This window comes from Rhinatrema bivittatum, chromosome 6 (assembly GCF_901001135.1).
Source record: "Rhinatrema bivittatum chromosome 6, aRhiBiv1.1, whole genome shotgun sequence".
NCBI classification, from domain to species: Eukaryota; Metazoa; Chordata; class Amphibia; order Gymnophiona; family Rhinatrematidae; genus Rhinatrema; species Rhinatrema bivittatum.
Window position 1 is genome coordinate 37,816,063 of NC_042620.1, and position 19,736 is coordinate 37,835,798.

Consider the following 19,736-nt stretch of genomic DNA (forward strand, 5'->3'; position numbering starts at 1 on the left):
TTTGGAATGTGTCTACTTCAAAACGTCATAAATTTCATCAATGGATGAACACCTTAGACCCCACCTAAGATTTACTGTGATTTATCACCAACAAATAGCTTTTTTTGATATTTTGATCACCAAGCATGATGGGGTAAGGCACATCTCAGTGTTTCTAAGAGAGAAACAATTTATTTACATTTTTATATTCCGCTTTTCACAATTTTTCAGCTAAAATGTCTAGATTTCTATCTGAAATCTTTATAATCAGGACTTCTTGTAAGTCAAATTTTTTTTAAAGAGTACATCAGATATGTTTCTCCATGCAACAATTTAAACATCAGGTATAGGTATTGGCACATTGATATTTTGAGCAGGGCCCCTTTTCAGCCATCAAAGCAGCATATTGGAGTATTGTACTTGGATCGTGATGCTTTCTCTTACAAGAGGACATTACAAAACTGGGAGACTGGGCATGCAAATGGCAAATGAAATTTAATGTAGATAAGTGCAAAGTGATGCACTTAGGGAAGAGTAACTCAAATTATAACTACAACATGCAAGGTTTCACATTAGTAGTTACCATTCAGGAAAAGGATCTAAGTGTCAGCATTGAAAATACGTTGAAATCGTCTGATCAGTGCATTGCTAGGGATTATTAGGAAAGGAATGGAGAATAAAACAGAGAATATCATACTGCCTCTATCGCTCCATGGTGCAACCTCATCTTGAGTATTCTGTTCAGTTCTTGTCACCATGTCTCAAGAAAGATATAGCTGAATTAGAAAAGGTACAGAAAAGGGCGATTAAGCTGATTAAGGGGATGGAACAATTCCTCTATGAAGAAAGGCTAAAGAGGTTAGGAGTCTTCAGTTTGGAGAAGAGGTGGCCGAGGGGAGACAGGATAAAGGTCTATAAAATAATGAGTGGAATGGAACGAGTAAATGTTAATCAGTTGTTTACTCTTTTGAAAAGTACAAAGACTAAGGGACATACAATGCAGTTACAGGCTAATATATTTAAGACTAATAAGAGAAAATATTTTTTTACTCAATGCATCATTAAGCTCTGGAATTCATTGCCAGACAATGTGGTGAAAGCTATTAGTGTAGCTGCATTTTAAAAAAGGTTTGGACAAGTACCTGGAGGAGGAAAAGTCTATTAACCATTATTAAGGGAGAGTTGCAGAATCTTCTGCTTATTCTTGGGATTCTTGAAATCTATCTATGCTTTGGGCTCATGCCAGGTACTTGTGACCTGGCTTGGCCACTGTTGGATACTGGGCTTGACCAGTTGGCCACTGTTGGATACTTGGTCTGACCCAGTATGTCAAGCCTAATATTTTTATGTTATATCATCAATCTAGCATGGTATAACCATGTGATGTGTGTGTACTTTAATATTCAAACAAGTTCTCAGTTATCCCAGCAAGCATAAAGTGCCACTTGCACGTGCTGGCGCTTCAGTCTATTTTCAAAGAACCCCCTCTCATAGCTTATTCACATGGAACAAATATTCGTGATCAGGTGGTTAAAGCTGCCTTGGAAAGTTCTTGATGGACTCTGATCATTCTTCTAATGGACATTATCCCTGTTAATGTCATAACACGTGCAATTTGGCCATAGAAGGGCACATGTGGGGAACATTCGATAACTCATTTTGAGATCAAGCAATAAACCTCTGTTTGGACATAATCAAGCAAGTGTTTCCTGCTTCAATGGCAAAAGATAAAGGGGAATTGGACTCAGCCAGAAACCAAGGGCCCTGACTTTTAACGATTTGGGAAAATAAGTATGGGGGGTAAACTTGCAAGGCAGATGCCACCCCCTGCTGATACCTTTATGGGGGAGACCTGTAGGGCAAGGCTGGTGCTACCATAAGCTTGCTGGGCAGACTGGCTAGACCATTTGGTCTTTATCTGCAGTCATTTATAATGTTATATAAGACAGTTTCATTATTTAACTATAAAGAACAATACTGGATATTTACACCTAATACTATGCAACCCAGTGATAGGAATGAAACCATTGAACGGTTGTTTGAGCTAGGTTTCCTTTTGTGACATACTGTTGATGTATTCCAACTTCTCTTCAGGGATCGGTTTTTCAAACACCTTATTGTGTATATATAAAAAAATAACTACCATTTGTTTCAGGGATGCAGTTCTGCAGGAGCACACCTTTCTGAAAGCGAGCACATTAACTCCTGATTAAACACCCCTGAAGCAGCTTGCAAAACATGGGGCCAGTGGTGGGATGATAAAGTGGGGCAGTCCCACTAATGACCATTTATAAGTATTCCATTAGTTTTAAGGAATTTTATGTGCAAAAATTAAAAAAAATATAGTGGACTATATTGTCAAGACCCATGATGATTAAAAAAAAAAAAGGTATATCACTGCATTAAGTGACAAACTCAATGCTTTGAGGGTCTCTATACCATTTGGTGATTTCTATTGTAGTGATCAACCATGGACATAATATCCAAACTGTTGAATGAAACCAATGGTTCAATTCCCCTCACCTTAGCAGCTGTTTTGGGCACTGGAAGAAAATATACCTTAGTCACTTTCAATATCTCAAGAAAATATTTCTTAAACATTTCATACAGTGAAATCAATTTCAATTTAGGAAAAATTCTTATACCTAGAGAAAATTCTCCAAAGCCTCAAGTCTACCTTTAAAGAAATAATTCTGCATTGGTTTAAGAAAATGTCAGACAGAATAAAGAATACTGTGCAGAACGTGCATTTAGCTGAGAGGTAGCAAGTCCAACTTAGTCTCTGCTCACAAACCTTAGAAGACACCTGGGATGAAACAATACATAGGTGGTTAACAGAACCTGTCAGCATTCCTTCCACTCTCACCAAAAATGGCTCCTAGAGGGCTTCAAGCCTCCTCCATCTTGAGCTCAATGGAGTCCCCAGAGCCACCGGCTGTGGGTGGAGTAATGGCAGGGTAAGCTCTAATCTTTGCATTGTGCTTCATCCCCATAAGGAAAGAAACATGACATCAGGAGCCAATACAGATACACATCCCCTTAAGGCTCCCCCTCTGCCTGACTCCCCTCCCTTTATCTATCCCAGCACCCCTCAGTCATCTCACTCTCCTCCCAGGCCTGGTTGGGGACGGAACATGCTTCCAGACCATCCTCACCTCACTGCCGTCCTCTCGCATACTCCAATTGCCTTTTAACCCTCTCACTGTCCTTTTTCCCCCACCCCTCTCTCTTCCTTTTTACCCCCAGCTGTCTCATGCTCTTCCCAGGCCCAGATGGGGGTCAAAAATGCCTTCTATCACTCCCCACCATGGTGACGCTTCCTCCTCCTGGGCCTAAGTTAGGGTTGAAGATGCTTCTGCATACACATCTTCCCAGATCCTGGTTGTGGCTAAAGACTCCACAGATTCCTCCTCCAAAGTCCCGATTAGGGTGAAAAGACAACTGCCACCCCTCCTCCCAGGCCCCAAATGAAGCGAGGATACTGGTGCCTGCGCCTCCGTGCCTGTCAGTTAAGAAAATCCACTTACCCCAGCTGAGCAGGCAAATGGATTTTAGAAACCCTGTCCCCTTAAGAAAATGGGATTGCACCTCTAACTCTCAGATTAAGCGGGTGTAGCAAACAGTAACTAGGAATAAATGATACAGACAGTGAGCATCTCTCATACTACATAGAAAAAAATCCTGTATTACTTAAATCAATTAGTTCTTGAGATATCAACAATAAAGTTTATTATTTTAAAGTGATCAGATATTCTGGGTAAGCCTGAATGTCATTAAATATTACAAACATTGAGGGCTTTGCAGGATTGTCAGTCACACTGTCATACAGAGTTGTTGGATCAGTGGCGCTTTTTGATGGAGGAGTAACTATATTCTGTTGTCCAACACAACACTCTCCAACGAGGACTCGAGCGAGGTACATGTACTTCTGTCCAGTTGCATCAGGTTTCGAGTATGCATTAGCTGCAGAATAACGAGCTTCAACAGCAAAGTAGGTTCCATTTCCATACATTGCAGCTGTGATCAGAAAGACATTGTAAATTAGTTATAGTCAGTTAAGAAAGTTATTAAAACAGAGGTTTTCTTTACCTGTGAAACTTTGTTTAATAATAAAAACAGATTATAAACAACAACAAAAAAAAACAACCAGAGGTTTTCAACCTTTGGCCCAGAATAGCTTTAAAAAGGCTGTGCCACAACTGCTTTTGTTGTACCACTAGTGCCTGCAGTTGCTTTGACAGTAGGAGCTGCAGCAGAGATCCAGATGCTCCCTGTGTTGCTTTGCTGTTTGCATTATTCTGCCAGCCTGACTGCAATTAAAAGGTGAAAAGAGGCGATACTGCAGCAAAAGAGAAAGGAGGCTGGGGAGAGGAGGGCTGAGAAAGAGGGAGAACAAATGAGGTGTGCAAGAGGAAAGGGAAAAAAGCGAGGAGGGGGAATATGAGTCAGAACAAAGGCGAGAAAGCCCTCCCCCCCCCAACCTTTCAATTATCATTTTCAGTCAATAAACAGGGCTCTAATAGCCCTAACTTGTGGGTGACATCTGGCAGCACCAAACGGACCAGTCTCTCCTAGCTCGTAAAGTTTTAGGACCTATGGAGCCTTTGCGGGAGTTCCCGCACGGGCGTTGCCTCGTGAGTCTCCTCAGCTATTTTTTTTTTATCCGAGCACATCACAGACTTATATTGTGTCTCTCTGTATATATTTTTCTCTAATTCAAATGACTTGCCCTGACAGCATTTACAACAGCAGTTTCCAGTGCTAGTCAAAACAAACAAACAAACAAACAGGAAGGGTAGTTTTTCTCTCGTCCTTGCCTTCTCAACTATGTCTAGCAAAAAGAAGGGCGCACTTAACGCATTCCAGAGCTGCATAGGCAGTAAGATTATGTCCTAAATCTCCAGTCATGGCTTATGCTACATCTGCCATGATCCAGCGCATGTCCAGGCAAACTTTTATCCCTGTACATGTCCCTCACCTGCAGCAGTCCAGGTCCCACCAGATTGAAGAGCTACAGAGGTCCATTCAAGGACATAGTCATTCTTCTACCTGTAGTGCAGCCTTAACCTCTTCCTTGGATAAGGAATTCAGCCAGAGCTCCAAGACTCTGTTGTCAGCACTTCAGGCCTATGCCTTGGGTTGAGTAGCTGGGACTGGTCTGCATTGAAGTAGCACCACTCTGTGGGACCCATGGTACTGAAGAAAAATAAGCTGCACCAAGATGCATCAATGCTCGATGTGCCAATACCTTCAATGCATGGTGTACTGAGGCTCGATGCACCAGTACTGCTGATACACACAGCGTCCATGCCTTTGGTGCACCAGCACCATCGGATCTGAATGCATTGGCACTACTGATGCATCGTTTGAAGTCCTCTTCAAGGCACCCACAATACAAGCACCTTTGAGGCCTTCCTCTGGTCCTGCATTAGCCAAGGATGCTTCCCGCTCATTGGAGCATGATACATCAGCACACAACTCATCCACTACCACCGGAACGTCAATGCTCCTGTACCCATTCTAGTCAAACCACCTGATAATCGCTGTGCTCTGCACCAGGGTCTTCTGACATGGCTAAATGAAGCTCATCTGTGCATTCAAAGTCTTCCTCTAGTCGTCCAAACACTCAAATGCAGACACTGGTGGCGTTTACACAGACGTTGTTCAGTGCATTGACCCCCAGAGCATATAGCTGTGCTGCCCACCTAGCTATATAGTAGCCAGCCTAAGCCAGTTGCAGAGGGAGATGTTTGGACTCTACCCTCTCCCAGCACCAGAGCCCTTCCACCAGCCACACTTGTGGCAGAGAGTTACCAAATGGAGACACTAGACCCTATCTCTTCAATACAGCCTCTTACTTCTACAGGGTTGCCCAAGAACCAATTCTAGTTTCTGATGAAGATGTGCCACCTGCTATCCTGCATCTAGGGTCACATCAGTCATTTGGACTAGATAGCCTCTCTAGCCATGGAGACTTAGGAGTCTATTCATTCTCTCCAGCATAAACTTCTATGATTCCACAGCAGGGAGTCCTGACTTTGTCCATCAAAGCAAACATGCCTTCTGAGCACCTTTTATGAGGATCTTCCTCATTTTGCTCAGTTGCAGTGGAGCCTAGCCACTCAGAATTGAGGGGTTAGAGGTCTTCCCCTCAGGAGCTGCTGAGAAAACCCTCTAATTCTCTTTCATGATCATTGGGATTCTGGATGAGTGTACCTTCACCTCTGAAGTCCGAAAGGGAGTCCACGGGGATTGCATCTGATCCACTCCCAGGTCCTCTGGAACCTACGTCTCTACCAAAGGATCACACTTTCTCGGAGTTCGAGGAAAAAGTGTTTTCCATCCTGGAGGTGCAAAAGTGAACTACTAAGGATCCACAAGTGGAAGTCCTAGATCTCCTTCAGATTCTGGCCATACTAATACATAAGCGGATCCCCATTACCATCAAGCGGGAAATTAAGGACCCACAGGGACGGTATATAATACTGATTGCAGATTATTATAATACCTCATTTGTATTATGTAAATATATGCTCCAAATACCTACTCTCCTGTTTTTTTTTTTTAGGGATATCTATAGCCAGCTCCTGCCTTATTTAAATCACACTTTTATTGTAGGGGGGACTTTAACGCTGTCAGGGACCCTGACTTGGATTCCTCATGTGGGAAACACTCCTCTCATACACCCAGTAAAGGAATTGCTTTTTTAGAAAACTCCTTGCATGTGGTGGACATATGGAGGACATTCCAGCCTACAGCGACTGATTTTACCCATCTTTCACTGGCCCATGCCTCTTACGCACGGCTGGACTACCTTTTTCTTAGTGATCATGCTTTCTCTAAGGTGCTGAATGCTAGGATAGAGGAGCTTAGTATATCATACCATGCACCCTTATGGATAGAGCTTTCTTGCCCTCTGCATCCTCTTCTTCCAGAATGTGGTGTTATCCATACTTTCTAGCTGATGATACGCATTTTCAGGAGTTCTTGCGGGGTAAGTGGTTGGAGTATTCACAACTGAATCGGGAACATGAGGGAGACCCTGTTCTTTTCTGCTATGCAGGCAAGGCTGTAATTCACGGGGACATTATTTCCTACTTAGCCCATTGCCGGAAAATGATGGATAAACGTTTATTATCCCTGACGGCCCAATTTCAAAAGGCCAAACGTTACTTTAGACGCTCTAACACCCAATACACTCGGGAACATTTGTTGGCGAGGCAAACAGCGTTGAAAACTCTGCTGCATCAGAGAGCAAAAAAAGCTTACTCTATTATTATTATTAGTACAGACTGTTTCAATGCAGCCAACTTAATTCGCATTGCTCGTAGGTCCAGACACATAGTGGCGATGTGGGACTCTGGTGGGCGAGTCACTACTGACAATTCTGCCATATTCAATACTTTCTGCTGGTACTATTCGGCCCTTTATGCCTCTGATGGACAGCACCCCATTGAGGCAGAGCGTCTTCTTTCCCAAGTAACACTCCCCCACCTAACATTGGTACGGCTGGTGGCTATTCTGCCAGAGATAATACAGCTGGGACAAATGGGCTTTGTTAGGGGCCGCTATGCCCTCCATAATATCCGCCTGATTACTACCGCAATGGAGTTGTGTCAAAGGGTGGGGATCCTTTTCTTGTAGTAAGTTTGGATGCGGAAAAGGCGTTTGACCGTGTTGAATGGCAATACATGTTTCTTCTTCTTCATCATTTAGGCGTCAATGGGTTTTTTCTCAACAGTATTCGGTTGCTATATACAGACCCAACTGCCTCCAGTGTGGTGAACAACTCATAATAGTCCCCCATTCTCAATTTACAGAGGCACAAGACAAGGCTGCCCATTGTCCCCCCTGTTATTCCTCTTGACCCTAGAGCCCCTGCTATGGAGCATCCAGACCACCCTGGAAATCAGAGGCATACATAGTTAATCAGTTTTCTGTTACATGCTATGTTTTTTTTTTCTTGTTTTTTTTTTATAAAGCCTGTTGCTTCGACATGTTACTTTCCTCCTCCGCGTGAATTTCACGCTATTATTATTTTGTTACTTAGTTCACTGTTACCCCCTGTGTTCCGTGTAAAGCCTGTAACTGCGTTATGTTATCTGTAAACCGAGATGATGTTCCCAACGTGCCCCGGTATATAAAAATAAGTAAATAAATAAATACGGCTTCAGGGATCCGTCTTTAAATACGCCGCCTTCGCGGATGATATCTTACTATTTCTTACCATGCCGGAGCGTTCCCTCCCTTTAGCCCTCCAGCTTTTTCACCCATTCGGAATTTTCTCAGGACTCGAGATCAATTGGAATAAATCAGAGGCCCTTAGTTTTCCTCTACGGTTCGAGATCTGTGGCAGGGGCCCTTTCCTCTTCGCCGGGAGCCTGGTCACATTAGATATTTGGGGATCATGATGTCCACCAATGTGGAGGCTTTCTACACTCTTAATATACCCCCCGCCCCTTACTGCAGCAGACAAAGGACAAGCTTCACGCTTTCTCTGTGAGGCCGCATTAATATGTTTAAAATTATTTTGTTCCCTACATGGTTGTATGTGCTTCAGAACCTGCCTCTCCTTCTCAAGAGGAAGGATACAGGTGCACTGGAAGCGATCCTTCGAAAATTTCTGTAGCAGGGTAAACAGCCCCGATTTGCCCTGAGGTGGCTTCAAGAGGGGGGGGGGGGGAGAATGGCATGGGGGTCCCCGACCTGGCCCTTTATAATTTGGCCAGTAATCTTCGTATTGTCAGGGGTTAGTTGTTGGACTCTTCTGATTATACACACATACACGCTGATCAAACACTAGTAGCACCCCTAGACTTAAGATTTATCTTGCAAGCACAGACTTCCCAACGTCCAAAAAAATTACGGCAACATTTTATTGGAGCCCATGCGGCTGGCTTGGAAAAGGCTGTGCAAGATCTTGGATAGCCCCTTGCAATGCGCTTACCTGCTTCCCCTACAGGGGAACCCACAATTCTCTCTGGGATCACATACAAGAAAATTATTCCTTACCTTCTAATTTTCGTTCCTGTAATACCATGGATCATTCCAGACGGTGGGTTATGTTCCATATCCAGCAGATGGAGTCAGAACACAAAATTCCCAAGGGAGGACCCATATAACCACGCCTCCCCTGTAACAGCTCTCAGTAACTAGACTAACAAAGCTCAAAAGAGAGAGACTAAAAACAGAGGGATCAAGTAATCAAAGAAGGAATTGAAATAACCACTGTTCAAATAAACAGCAACTAAATTCTGAACAGTGAACTTGCGAACAGCAGTGCGTGAACAAAAGACGCACAGTATTCGAAATACAGAGTAAAAGATTGTTAAGACAGGTAGGCAGGGATGTCCCACAAGCAAACCCCCAAACCAAGGGAAGGTGTCTGGAATGATCCATGGTATTACAGGAAAGAAAATTAGCAGGTAAGGAATAATTTTCTTTTCCCTGTACATACCAGGATCATTCCAGACGGTGGGATGTACCAAAGCTTTCCCATCACAGGTGGGCCGCAGACAGCCCTGCTCGTATTACCTTGTCTCCAAGCTGACCGCTCGATGGAGCACCGACGTCCAGGTGATAATGTCTCGCAAAAGTATGGATCGACTTCCAGGTGGCCGCCCTACAAATCTCCTGAGTGGAGACGGAGGAGCTCTCCGCCCAAGATGTCGCCTGGGCTCGAAGAGAATGAGCCTTGACAACCAGTGGAGGGGACTTACCTACGCCAAGGTACGCCACTATGATCGCTCCCTTCAACCACCGCGCTATACATTGTTTGGAGGCCATGCAACCCTTCCGGGGTCCGGACCAGAGGATAAACAGATGATCGGAGAACCGAAAATCATTAGTCACCTCCAGATAGCGTATCAGAGACCGCAGTACATCCAGTCTACGCAGGTCTCCAGACTCAGAAGAGGCAAAAGATGGTAATTCCACCGATTGGTTGAGGTGGAATGCCGAAACCACTTTAGGGAGAAAGAAGGAACCGTCCTCAGCGAAAACCCCTTCAGGCGTGAAACGAAGGTATGGTTCACGGCAAGATAGGGCCTGCAGCTCGGAAATATGTCTTGCTGAACTGATTGCCACGAGAAAAATGGTCTTGAGAGTGACGTCCTTGATGGTAGCAGAGCTTAGAGGTTCGAGCGGCGAACCACAGAGGACTCGGCGCACCAGATTCAGATTCCACGACGGACAAGGTGGGCGAACCGGAGGCTTCAAGTGTTTCACTCCTTTAAGGAAATGGGAGACGTCCGGATGCGAGGACAGAAACTCCTTATTTCCACTGCAAAGAAAAGCCCCCAAGGCCGCCACCTGAACCCGAAGAGAATTGTAAGCAAGACCCAAATCCAAACCTGCCTGCAAGAAGGAAAGGACTTGTGGCACTGAGGCCTGCATGGGAAGAATGTCATTCGCTCCACACCAATCCTCAAAGACCTTCCAAACTCAAACATAGGTAACAGAGGTGGACATCTTACGTGCGTTCAGTAGCGTTGAAATAACCGGCTCCGGATAACCGCGCCTCCTCAACTGACGCCTCTCAAAAGCCAGGCCGCAAGACAGAAGCGATCTGCCTCCTTGAAAAATATTGGTCCCTGGCGTAGAAGACGTGGCAGCTTACCGAGGCGAAGGGGACCCTCCACTGTCAAATTGCGCAGATCCGCGAACCATGGTCGTTGGGGCCACTCTGGCGCCACAAGGATCACCGGCCCTTGGTGTGCCTCTATCCTGCGGATGACCTTGCCCACGAGGGGCCACGGTGGGAAAACATAGGAGACAGTGGCGCGGCCAGGGCAGGACCAGCTCGTCCACGCCCTCGGCGCTGCGCTCCCGCCTGCGGCTGAAGAAGCGGGCGGCCTTTGCATTTCCGGCGGTAGCCATTAGGTCTACTAATCTACTACATTGCCGTACTATTATCCGCATCGCCTGCTGCGAGAGCTCCCACTCTCCGGGATCCAAGTTTTGTCGGCTGAGAAAGTCCGCCTGTACGTTGTCCACTCCCGCTATATGCGAGGCCGCTAGTCGTTGGAGGTGAAGCTCTGCCCACTCCATCAATTTGTCGGTTTCCAGAGAGACCAACCGACTTCTCGTGCCTCCCTGGCGATTGATGTACGCCACTGTAGTCGCATTGTCCGATAGCACCCCGACTGCTTGATGGCGTACTATGGGGAAGAAACCCTGTAACGCCAGATGGACCGCCCTGGTCTCGAAGCGGTTGATGGGCCACTTCGACTGTTCCTCCGTCCACTGACCCTGGATTGAGCTGTCCTGACAGACCGCTCCCCAGCCTATGAGGCTGGCGTCCGTGGTGATAATCACCCAATCCGGGTCCTCCAGCGACACCCCCGAGCTAGGTGCCGCGGTTTCCAGCCACCAATGGAGACTGATGAAGGTTCCTCTCGGAATTGGAAGGATTGCCTGGAAATCTCTCGACACTGGATGCCACCGGGAGAGTAGGGATCTCTGCAGAAGCCTCAGATGCGCAAATGCCCAAGGAACCAGATCGATGGTCGAGGCTATGGTCCCCATTACCTGCAGGTAGTCCCAGGCAGTGGGCGTCTCGAGCGCCATAAATCCCTGAATCTGCTGACGCAGAGAATGAGCTCTGTCCGGATGCAGAAAAACCCTGGCATTCTTGGTGTCGAAGTGAGCTCCCAGAAAATCCAACGACTGGGACGGGACCAGGCTGCTCTTGGTGAAGTTGACAATCCATCCCAGAGATTGGAGAAGTTGTACCACTCTGTCGACTGCGAGGATACACTGCGCTCGTGACTTTGCACGGATGAGCCAATCGTCTAGGTAAGGATGCACAAGGATGCCTTCCTTGCGCAAGGTTGCCGCCACTACCACCATGATCTTCGTGAAAACCTGTGAAGCTGTGGCCAGGCCAAAGGGAAGAGCGCGAAATTGGAAGTGTTGACCCAAAATTTTGAAGCGTAGGTAACGCTGATGAGCTTGACAAATTGGTATGTGGAGATACGCCTCCGTGAGATCCAACGAAGCCAAGAATTCTCCCGGATGAACTGCCGCTAACACTGAACGGAGTGTCTCCATGCGGAAACGAGGGACTCTGAGGGACCGGTTGACCTGCTTGAGGTCCAGGATAGGACGAAAAGTACCTTCCTTCTTGGGAACCACAAAGTAGATTGAATAATGCCCCTGGCCCAGTTCGGCGGCTGGCACCGGCACTATGGCCCCCAATTGAAGGAGACGATTGAGGGTCTGCCGCACGGCTCCCTGTTTGATTAAGGACCCGCAAGGGGAAAACAGGAACCGGTCCCGAGGAGCGCAAACAAAATCCAAAGCGTAACCGCGTCTTAGAATATCCAGAACCCATTGATCCGACGTGATTTGGACCCACTCTTCGTAGAAGAGAGCAAGACGACCCCCCAGTCAAGGGACCACCTCGCAGGTCCGTCTGGCATCATTGGGTAGATTTAGCGGCACCCTGCGCTTCCTTACCCTGGCGGCACCCACGAAAGGGCCGGTTCCAGGAGTGCGAACGAGAAGAGGGAGCCCGAGGTGGCTGTTGCCTCTGAGGACGCGCTCTCCGCTGGTTACGATAACGGTTTCTGGAGTAATTATATGATCTTGACGAACGGGGTCGATCTTCGGGCAACTTGTGCACCGCGTTCTCATTAAGGGACTTGATGATCTGATCCAAGTCTTCACCAAAAAGGTACCTACTCTTAAAAGGAAGGGACCCCAAACGTGTCTTGGAAGAGGCATCAGCCGACCAATTGCGAAGCCAAAGGAGCCGACGCGCTGAGACCGCCGCCACCATGGTTCGGGCTAGGACCCTTAAAAGATCATATAAAGCATCTGCTCCATAGGCAACCACAGCTTCCAGTCTGTCCCACTGGTGAGCCTCAGCGTCTGATAAGGAATGGGAGGTGAGAAGCTGCTGCACCCACCGAAGACCCGCTCGCTGTGCGAGGGAACTGCAGATAGCCGACCGCATCCCTAAGGCCGAGACCTCAAAGATACGCTTGAGGTAAACCTCCAGCTTCCGATCCTGCATATCCTTCAACGCCGTCCCTCCAGTGACAGGAATAGTGGTATGCTTTGTGACCGCTGATACCGCAGAATCTACGGCGGGAACTTTGAGAATTACCAAAAAATGAGCCGGCAGAGGATACAATTTTTCCATGGCTCTACCGGCCCTAAAGTTGGCCTCCGGGGAATCCCATTCCCGAGTGATCAACTGCAAGATCTTGTGATGAGTGGGAAAAGACTTGGCTAGAGGCCGCAGTCCTGCTAGGAGGGGGTCCCCCTTCTTGAGAGCCGGGTCAGGCCCCACCGGTTCCGGAGGGGGGATCAATATCCATTTCCTGGAGGATGTAGGGAATGAGGTCATCTAACTCCGCCGCTTGGAAGATGCGGAGGACCCTAGGGTCGTCACCCTCCACCTGGGCCGCCAAGGTGGGGTCGTCCATGTCAGGGTCCTGGGATTGTCCTTCCGACGAAGTCTGTATTATCGAAGGTGTCCCGGTAGAGCCACGAGATGTCCCCGCTCCCCCGCCTACTAAAGGGGGGCGAGCCTGAGGGAGGGTCCCACCCAGGAGGGGGGTAGGACATGGTATTTTGGGGGAAGAGGGTCCCCAGGTCCCGAAGGTCATGTCTCTGCTCTGAAGAAAAGCCCTGTGCATCAGGACTATGAATTCAGGGGAAAAGGCCTGGCATCCTGAGGGGTCACCCACCGGGGGATCCCCCCTCTGCCTACCAGGATTAGACTCGGAGTAAGGGTCCAAAACGGGCCTAGAAGTGGGGAACGGATTATCCGTGTCCTCCTCAAAGCACAGCATCAGAATCTTGCAACAAAATGGCCGCCGCTCCCCCTGCTGAGAGGGAACGGGGCCTGGCGCTTCCTTCCCACGCGGTCTGCAGCTCGAACATCCTTGTTAGTAGCTGGCACACATTGCCCCTCAGGGAAACAGCCTGAGCACAGACCCTCTTCAGAAAATAATCCGGCCCTGTCGGAGCCCTCACAAGGCACCGCGGACTGCATCGCCGCAGGGAGAGGGGGGGAGGCTCTACAGGTGGCTCGCGCCTAAAATGAGCGCCGACCCGGCAACGGACGCTTGCCGCGGTCCCCCACCAACCTGAAGAAGAACTGACGGGGAATTACCCTCCTGACAGCAGGCGGCCCCGGGGAATGGTGCTTCGCGGGGCCGCAGGTCGGGACGTCGGTCGCTCCCCAAAAGGGAGGGGGGAAAACCTGGGTCAGGAGGGAGAGGCCGGCGCTACCGACTTTCACCTCAGAGAGCCGGAGTCCAAAAAATTGCAGTCTTCTGCTGAAAAAGAAGATGAAACAAAAATACACTTACCCCAACTGAGCCCTCAGTGAGGAAAATGAGAAAAGAAAGAAAGAAAACAGGCAACAGCCTGTCAGCAAGTCACCAGGCTAGAGAGCGATGAGCCAGCACCAGCGGAGAGCTCTCCCCCTGCTGTAAGAGGAGCCTTAGCAAAGTGACCTAAACTGTAAATTTAAAACTTCCTATGTTTTTTTTTTTTTAAACTTGATCCCCCTGAGGAGGTAGCCCTAAGCTAACAAGCTGGGGACCACAAGTCCCCTGCTCACATCTGCTGGAGTCAGAACGTTACTGAGAGCTGTTACAGGGGAGGCGTGGTTATATGGGTCCTCCCCTGGGAATTTTGTGTTCTGACTCCATCTGCTGGACATGGAACATAACCCACCGTCTGGAATGATCCTGGTATGTACAGGGAACAAGGCTTTCAGATATTGGGCAGCGCAGGGCATCACACAATTGGGACATGTCCTGGAAGGTGAGGGGGCTCTTCTTCTACTTCCCCAACTTAGTGAAGTATACATGTTCAGATCCCACCAGTTTTTCCCTTACCTGCAGCTGCAACATTATGTGAACTCTCTGCCGACGCCCATTAGGGCACCAACTGTTTTTGGGGTGGTGAATAAGCTTCGTGTGGCATTCAATAGATTGGACCCACAGCAATGATGTGACATTTATGTGAATCCATGATGACTCCAGGGGGAAGGGGGGGGGGGGAATCAGTGACAATGTAATTGAGCAAGTCTGCATTGTTGTTTTTCAGTATCCCCGGGCTGTAGAGGTGTCCATACGGCCCAGGTCTTGTGTTTTGTTATTGCTCAATAAAAAACAGTTTACTTTTAAAACAGGATACTCCAAGCTGCAAATATTACATCGATTGAAATCATTACTAACATTCCAGGACTTCCACACTGTTTTACAAACACTAATTTTCTCAAATATTGATTATTCAACTCCCCTTCACTAGGCCTATCCCTCTGGATCTCTAAAACCACTACAGTTACTACAAAATGCCTCTGGCAAGGCTTCTATTATGGCCAAGAAATTTGAACACATCACCCCCTCACTGATAGCTCTGCACTGGCTGCCAGTATAATCCAGAATCCATTATAAAGTACTAACACTAATTTTTATCATCAACAACAGAAACCTCTGCTTAATAGGTGTGACTCTCCAACCATACACACCACAGCAAACACTAAGATCACAAAATAAAGGACTATTAATTGTGCCTACAACGCAAACTATACATCTAATGCAAATAAGAGACCAAATGTTTTCCATAGCAGGCCCCAAAATGTGGAATTCACTACCAGAGATGTTATGTCTGTTAACAGAAAAAAAGATTCAAATGTGAGCTGAAAACCTGGCTCTTCAAAAATGCAAATGATCTAACAATTTATCATTATGCAGAGAACTACAATATTCAAAAACACAGTCAATGTTAGTAGAATGAATGAAAAATGAGTGATATAAAATGTCCTAAGACAACTCTGTCACTAATATAAGAAGACTATTGAAAAGGAAACAGAAATTATGTAGCACAAATTACTACATAAACCCTTGTGTTAACATGTTTTTAAGTGTTTGTTGAGCTATAATATGAATTTCGCTTTTTAAACCATTGTGATCTTCTGTTGGAATGACAGTATATAAAACGCTAAAATAAATAAATAAATAAATAAATAAATAATAGCAGTGGCTATTCCCTAAGTCAACTTGATTAATAGCAATTATGGACTTTTTCTCCAAGAAATTCTCCAAACCTTTTTTAAGCCCAGTTATAATAACTGCACTAACCACATCCTCTGGCAACAAATTCCAGAGCTTAACTGTGCATTGAGTGAAAAAGAATTTTCTTCGATTAGTTTTAAATGTGCTACTTGCTAACTTATTGGAGTGCCCCCTAGTCCTTCTATTATCCGAAAGAGTAAATAACTGATTCACATTTACAGTTCTAGACCTCTCATGATTTTAAAGACTTCTTATCCTATCACCCCTTCAGCCATCTTCTCCCAACTGAAGAGCCCTAACCTCTTTAGGCTTTTCTCATAGGGGAGCTATTCGATCCCCTCTATCATTTTGGTCGCACTTCTCTGTATCTTCTCCAGTTCAGCTATATCTTTTTTGAGATGAGTGACTACAATTGTACACACTAGTACCCAAGGTGCAGTCCACCATGGAGACTAAATGCACAATTGAATCATTATGGGTAGAAATACCTTGTGTGTTGGGGGAAGACTATAGTGATAGTATACTACCGTCCACCTGGTCAAGATGGTGAGATGGACAGTGAAATGCTAGGAGAGATTGGGGAGGCTGGCCAAGTTGGTAGTGCAGTGGTGGTGGTGGGAGATTTCAATTACCCCAATATTGACTGGTTAGATGTGTCATCAGTACATGCTAGAGAGATGAAGTTCCTGGATGGAATGGATGACTGTTTTATGGAACAATTGGTTCAGGAGCCAACAGGAGAGGGAACAATTTTGGATCTAGTTCTCAGTGGAGCACAGGATTTGGTGAGAGAGGTAGCGGTGGTGGGACCGCTTGATGGTAGTGATCATAATATGATCAAGTTTGAATTAATGATTAGAAGGGGGACAGTAGGCAAATCCACAACTCTCGTGATAAACTTTCAAAAGGGAAACTTTGATAAAATGTGAAAAATAGTTAGAAAAAAACTGAAAGGAGCAGCTACAAAGATAAAAAGTGTGAAAGAGGCATGGTCGTTGTTGAAACGTACCATCCTAGAGGCGCAATCCAGATGTATTCCACACATTAGGAAAGGTGGAAGGAGTGGCAAAACGATTACCAGCATGGTTAAAAGGGGAGGTGAAAGAAGCTATTTTAGCCAAAAGATCTTCATTCAAAAATTGGAAGAAGGATCCAACAGAAGAAAATAGGATAATGCATTGGCAAGTTAAATGTAAGACATTGATGGGACAGGCTGGGAGAGAATATGAGGGGAGGTTGGCCATAGAGGCAAGAGCTCACACTAAAAGCTTTTTTTCAATATAACTGAAGCAGAAAGCCTGTGAGGGAGTTGGTTGGACCGTTGGATGATCGAGGGGGTGAGGGTGCACTTAAAGAAGATAAGGCCATTTCGGAAAGATTAAATGATTTCTTTGCTTCGGTGTTTACTGAAGAGGATTTTGGGAAGGTACCCGTACCGGAGAAGGTTTTCATGCGCAATGATTCAGATGGACTGAACCAAATCATGGTGAACCTAGAAGATGTGGTAGACCTGATTGACAAACTGAAGAATAGTAAATCACCTGGACCGGATGGTATACAATACAGGGTTCTGAAGGAACTAAAAAATGAAATTTCAGACTTATTAGTAAAAATTTGTAACCTATCATTAAAATCATCCATTGTACCTGAAGACTGGAGGGTAGCTAATGTAACCCCAATATTTAAAAAGGGCTCCAGGGGTGATCCAGGAAACTACAGACCGGTTTTTCCTGACACTGAAGTCAGGCTAATAGTGGAAAGTGTTCTAAATATCAAAATCACAGAACATATAGAAAGACATGTTTTAATGGAACAAAGTCAGCATGGCTTTACCCAAGGAAAGTCTTGCCTCACAAATCTGCTTCAGTTTTTGAAGGAGTTAATAAACATGTAGATAAAGGTGAACCGGTAGATGTAGTGTATTTGGATTTTCAGAAGGCGTTTGACAAAGTTCCTCATAAGAGGCTTCTAGGAAAAGTAAAGTCATGGGATAGATGGCGATGTCCTTTCGTGGATTACAAACTGACTAAAAGACAGGAAACAGAGTAGGATTAAATGGACACCTTTCTCAGTGGAAGAGAATGGGCAGTGGAGTGCCTCAGGGATCTGTATTGGGACTCATACTTTTATATATTCATAAATAATCTGGAAAGAAATACGACAAGTGAGGTAATCAAAATTTGCAGATGATACAAAATTGTTTATAGAGTAGTTAAATCACAAGCAGATTGTGATAAATTGCAGGAAGACCATGTGAGACTGGAAAATTGGGCATCGAAATGGCAGATGAAATTTAATGTGGATAAGTGCAAGGTGATGCACATAGGGAAAAACAACCCATGCTATAGTTACACAATGTTAGATTCCATATTAGGAGCTACCACCCAAGAAAGAGATCTAGGTGTCATAGTGGATAACACTTTGAAATCATCGGTTCAGTGTGCTGCGGCAGTCAAAAAAAGCAAACAGAATGTTGGGAATTATTAGAAAGGAAATGGTGAATAAAACGGAAAATGTCATAATGCCACCGTATCGCTCCATGATGAGACCGCACCTTGAATACTGTGTACAATTCTGGTCGCCGCATCTCAAAAAAGATATAATTGAGATGGAGAAGGTACAGAGAAGGGCTACCAAAATGATAAGGGGAATGGAACAACTCCCCTATGAGGAAAGACTAAAGAGGTTAGGACTTTTCAGCTTAGAGAAGAGACGACTGAGGGGGGATATGATAGAGGTGTTTAAAATCATGAGAGGTCTAGAACGGGTAGATGTGAATCGGTTATTTACTCTTTCGAATAGTAGAAAGACTAGGGGGCACTCCATGAAGTTAGCATGGGGCACATTTAAAACTAATCGGAGAAAGTTCTTTTTTACTCAACGCACAATTAAACTCTGGAATTTGTTGCCAGAGGATGTGGTTAGTGCAGTTAGTATAGCTGTGTTTAAAAAAGGATTGGATAAGTTCTTGGAGGAGAAGTCCATTACCTGCTATTAAGTTCACTTAGAGAATAGCCACTGCCATTAGCAATGGTAATAACATGGAATAGACTTAGTTTTTGGGTACTTGCCAGGTTCTTATGGCCTGGATTGGCCACTGTTGGAAACAGGATGCTGGGCTTGATGGACCCTTGGTCTGACCCAGTATGGTATTTTCTTATGTTCTTATGGTAGAGCCTGTCCTGCGGACTGCCAGAGAAGAGAGGAAACCCTGTGGCTGACAGCAGAGCTCATCCCATTGGTAAGCTGAAGCTGAGTCCTGGCAGGCCAGTATGGAGCTCATACTGCAGCAGCTGAAGGGAGGATCCGCAACCCTACAATATAAGGAAGAGGCAGAGAAGAGACCAGGAGACCCCGAACCTGTGTGAGAGTGAGTGTGTCTAAGTGTGAGCAAGCCACTGAATGTGAGAAAATGCCTGTATATATATATGTGTGTGTGTGTGTGTGAGAGCCACTGAGTGTGAGAGTGCCTCTGTGAGTGTGTGTGCACGCAAGAGAGAGAGAAAGCCACGGACAGTGAGTGTGCCTATTTGAGCCAGAAGGGGGTAGGGGCCAGTCAGTGTGAGTGAGGGAGAAAGTGCCTTTTTGTGCGAGTGCTTGTGTGTGAGAGCCACTAAGTATGAGTGTGATTGTTTATGTGCATGAGAGAGAAAGAGCCATTGCATGTGAAAGAGTGCCTGTGTGTATGTGAGAGTGAAAGAAAGCCAATGAGTGTAA

The 19,736-nt window shown here is 45.9% G+C and overlaps 1 protein-coding gene across 4 annotated transcripts in view; it reads right to left on the bottom strand.

Annotated features, from left to right (window-relative positions):
- Window positions 1-3,636: 3,636 nt before the first annotated feature.
- The window catches only part of PARP14 (poly(ADP-ribose) polymerase family member 14), a 183,568-nt gene continuing 167,468 nt past the window's right edge, over window positions 3,637-19,736 (bottom strand). For 3 of the 4 annotated variants that reach the window (XM_029605294.1, XM_029605293.1, XM_029605292.1), the window contains one exon: window positions 3,637-3,996. In XM_029605294.1, the coding sequence (XP_029461154.1) occupies window positions 3,710-3,996 (287 nt within the window). In that variant the 3' untranslated portion in view covers window positions 3,637-3,709. The remainder of the gene's footprint in view (window positions 3,997-19,736) is intronic. The other variant, XR_003857327.1, reaches the window with a different exon arrangement.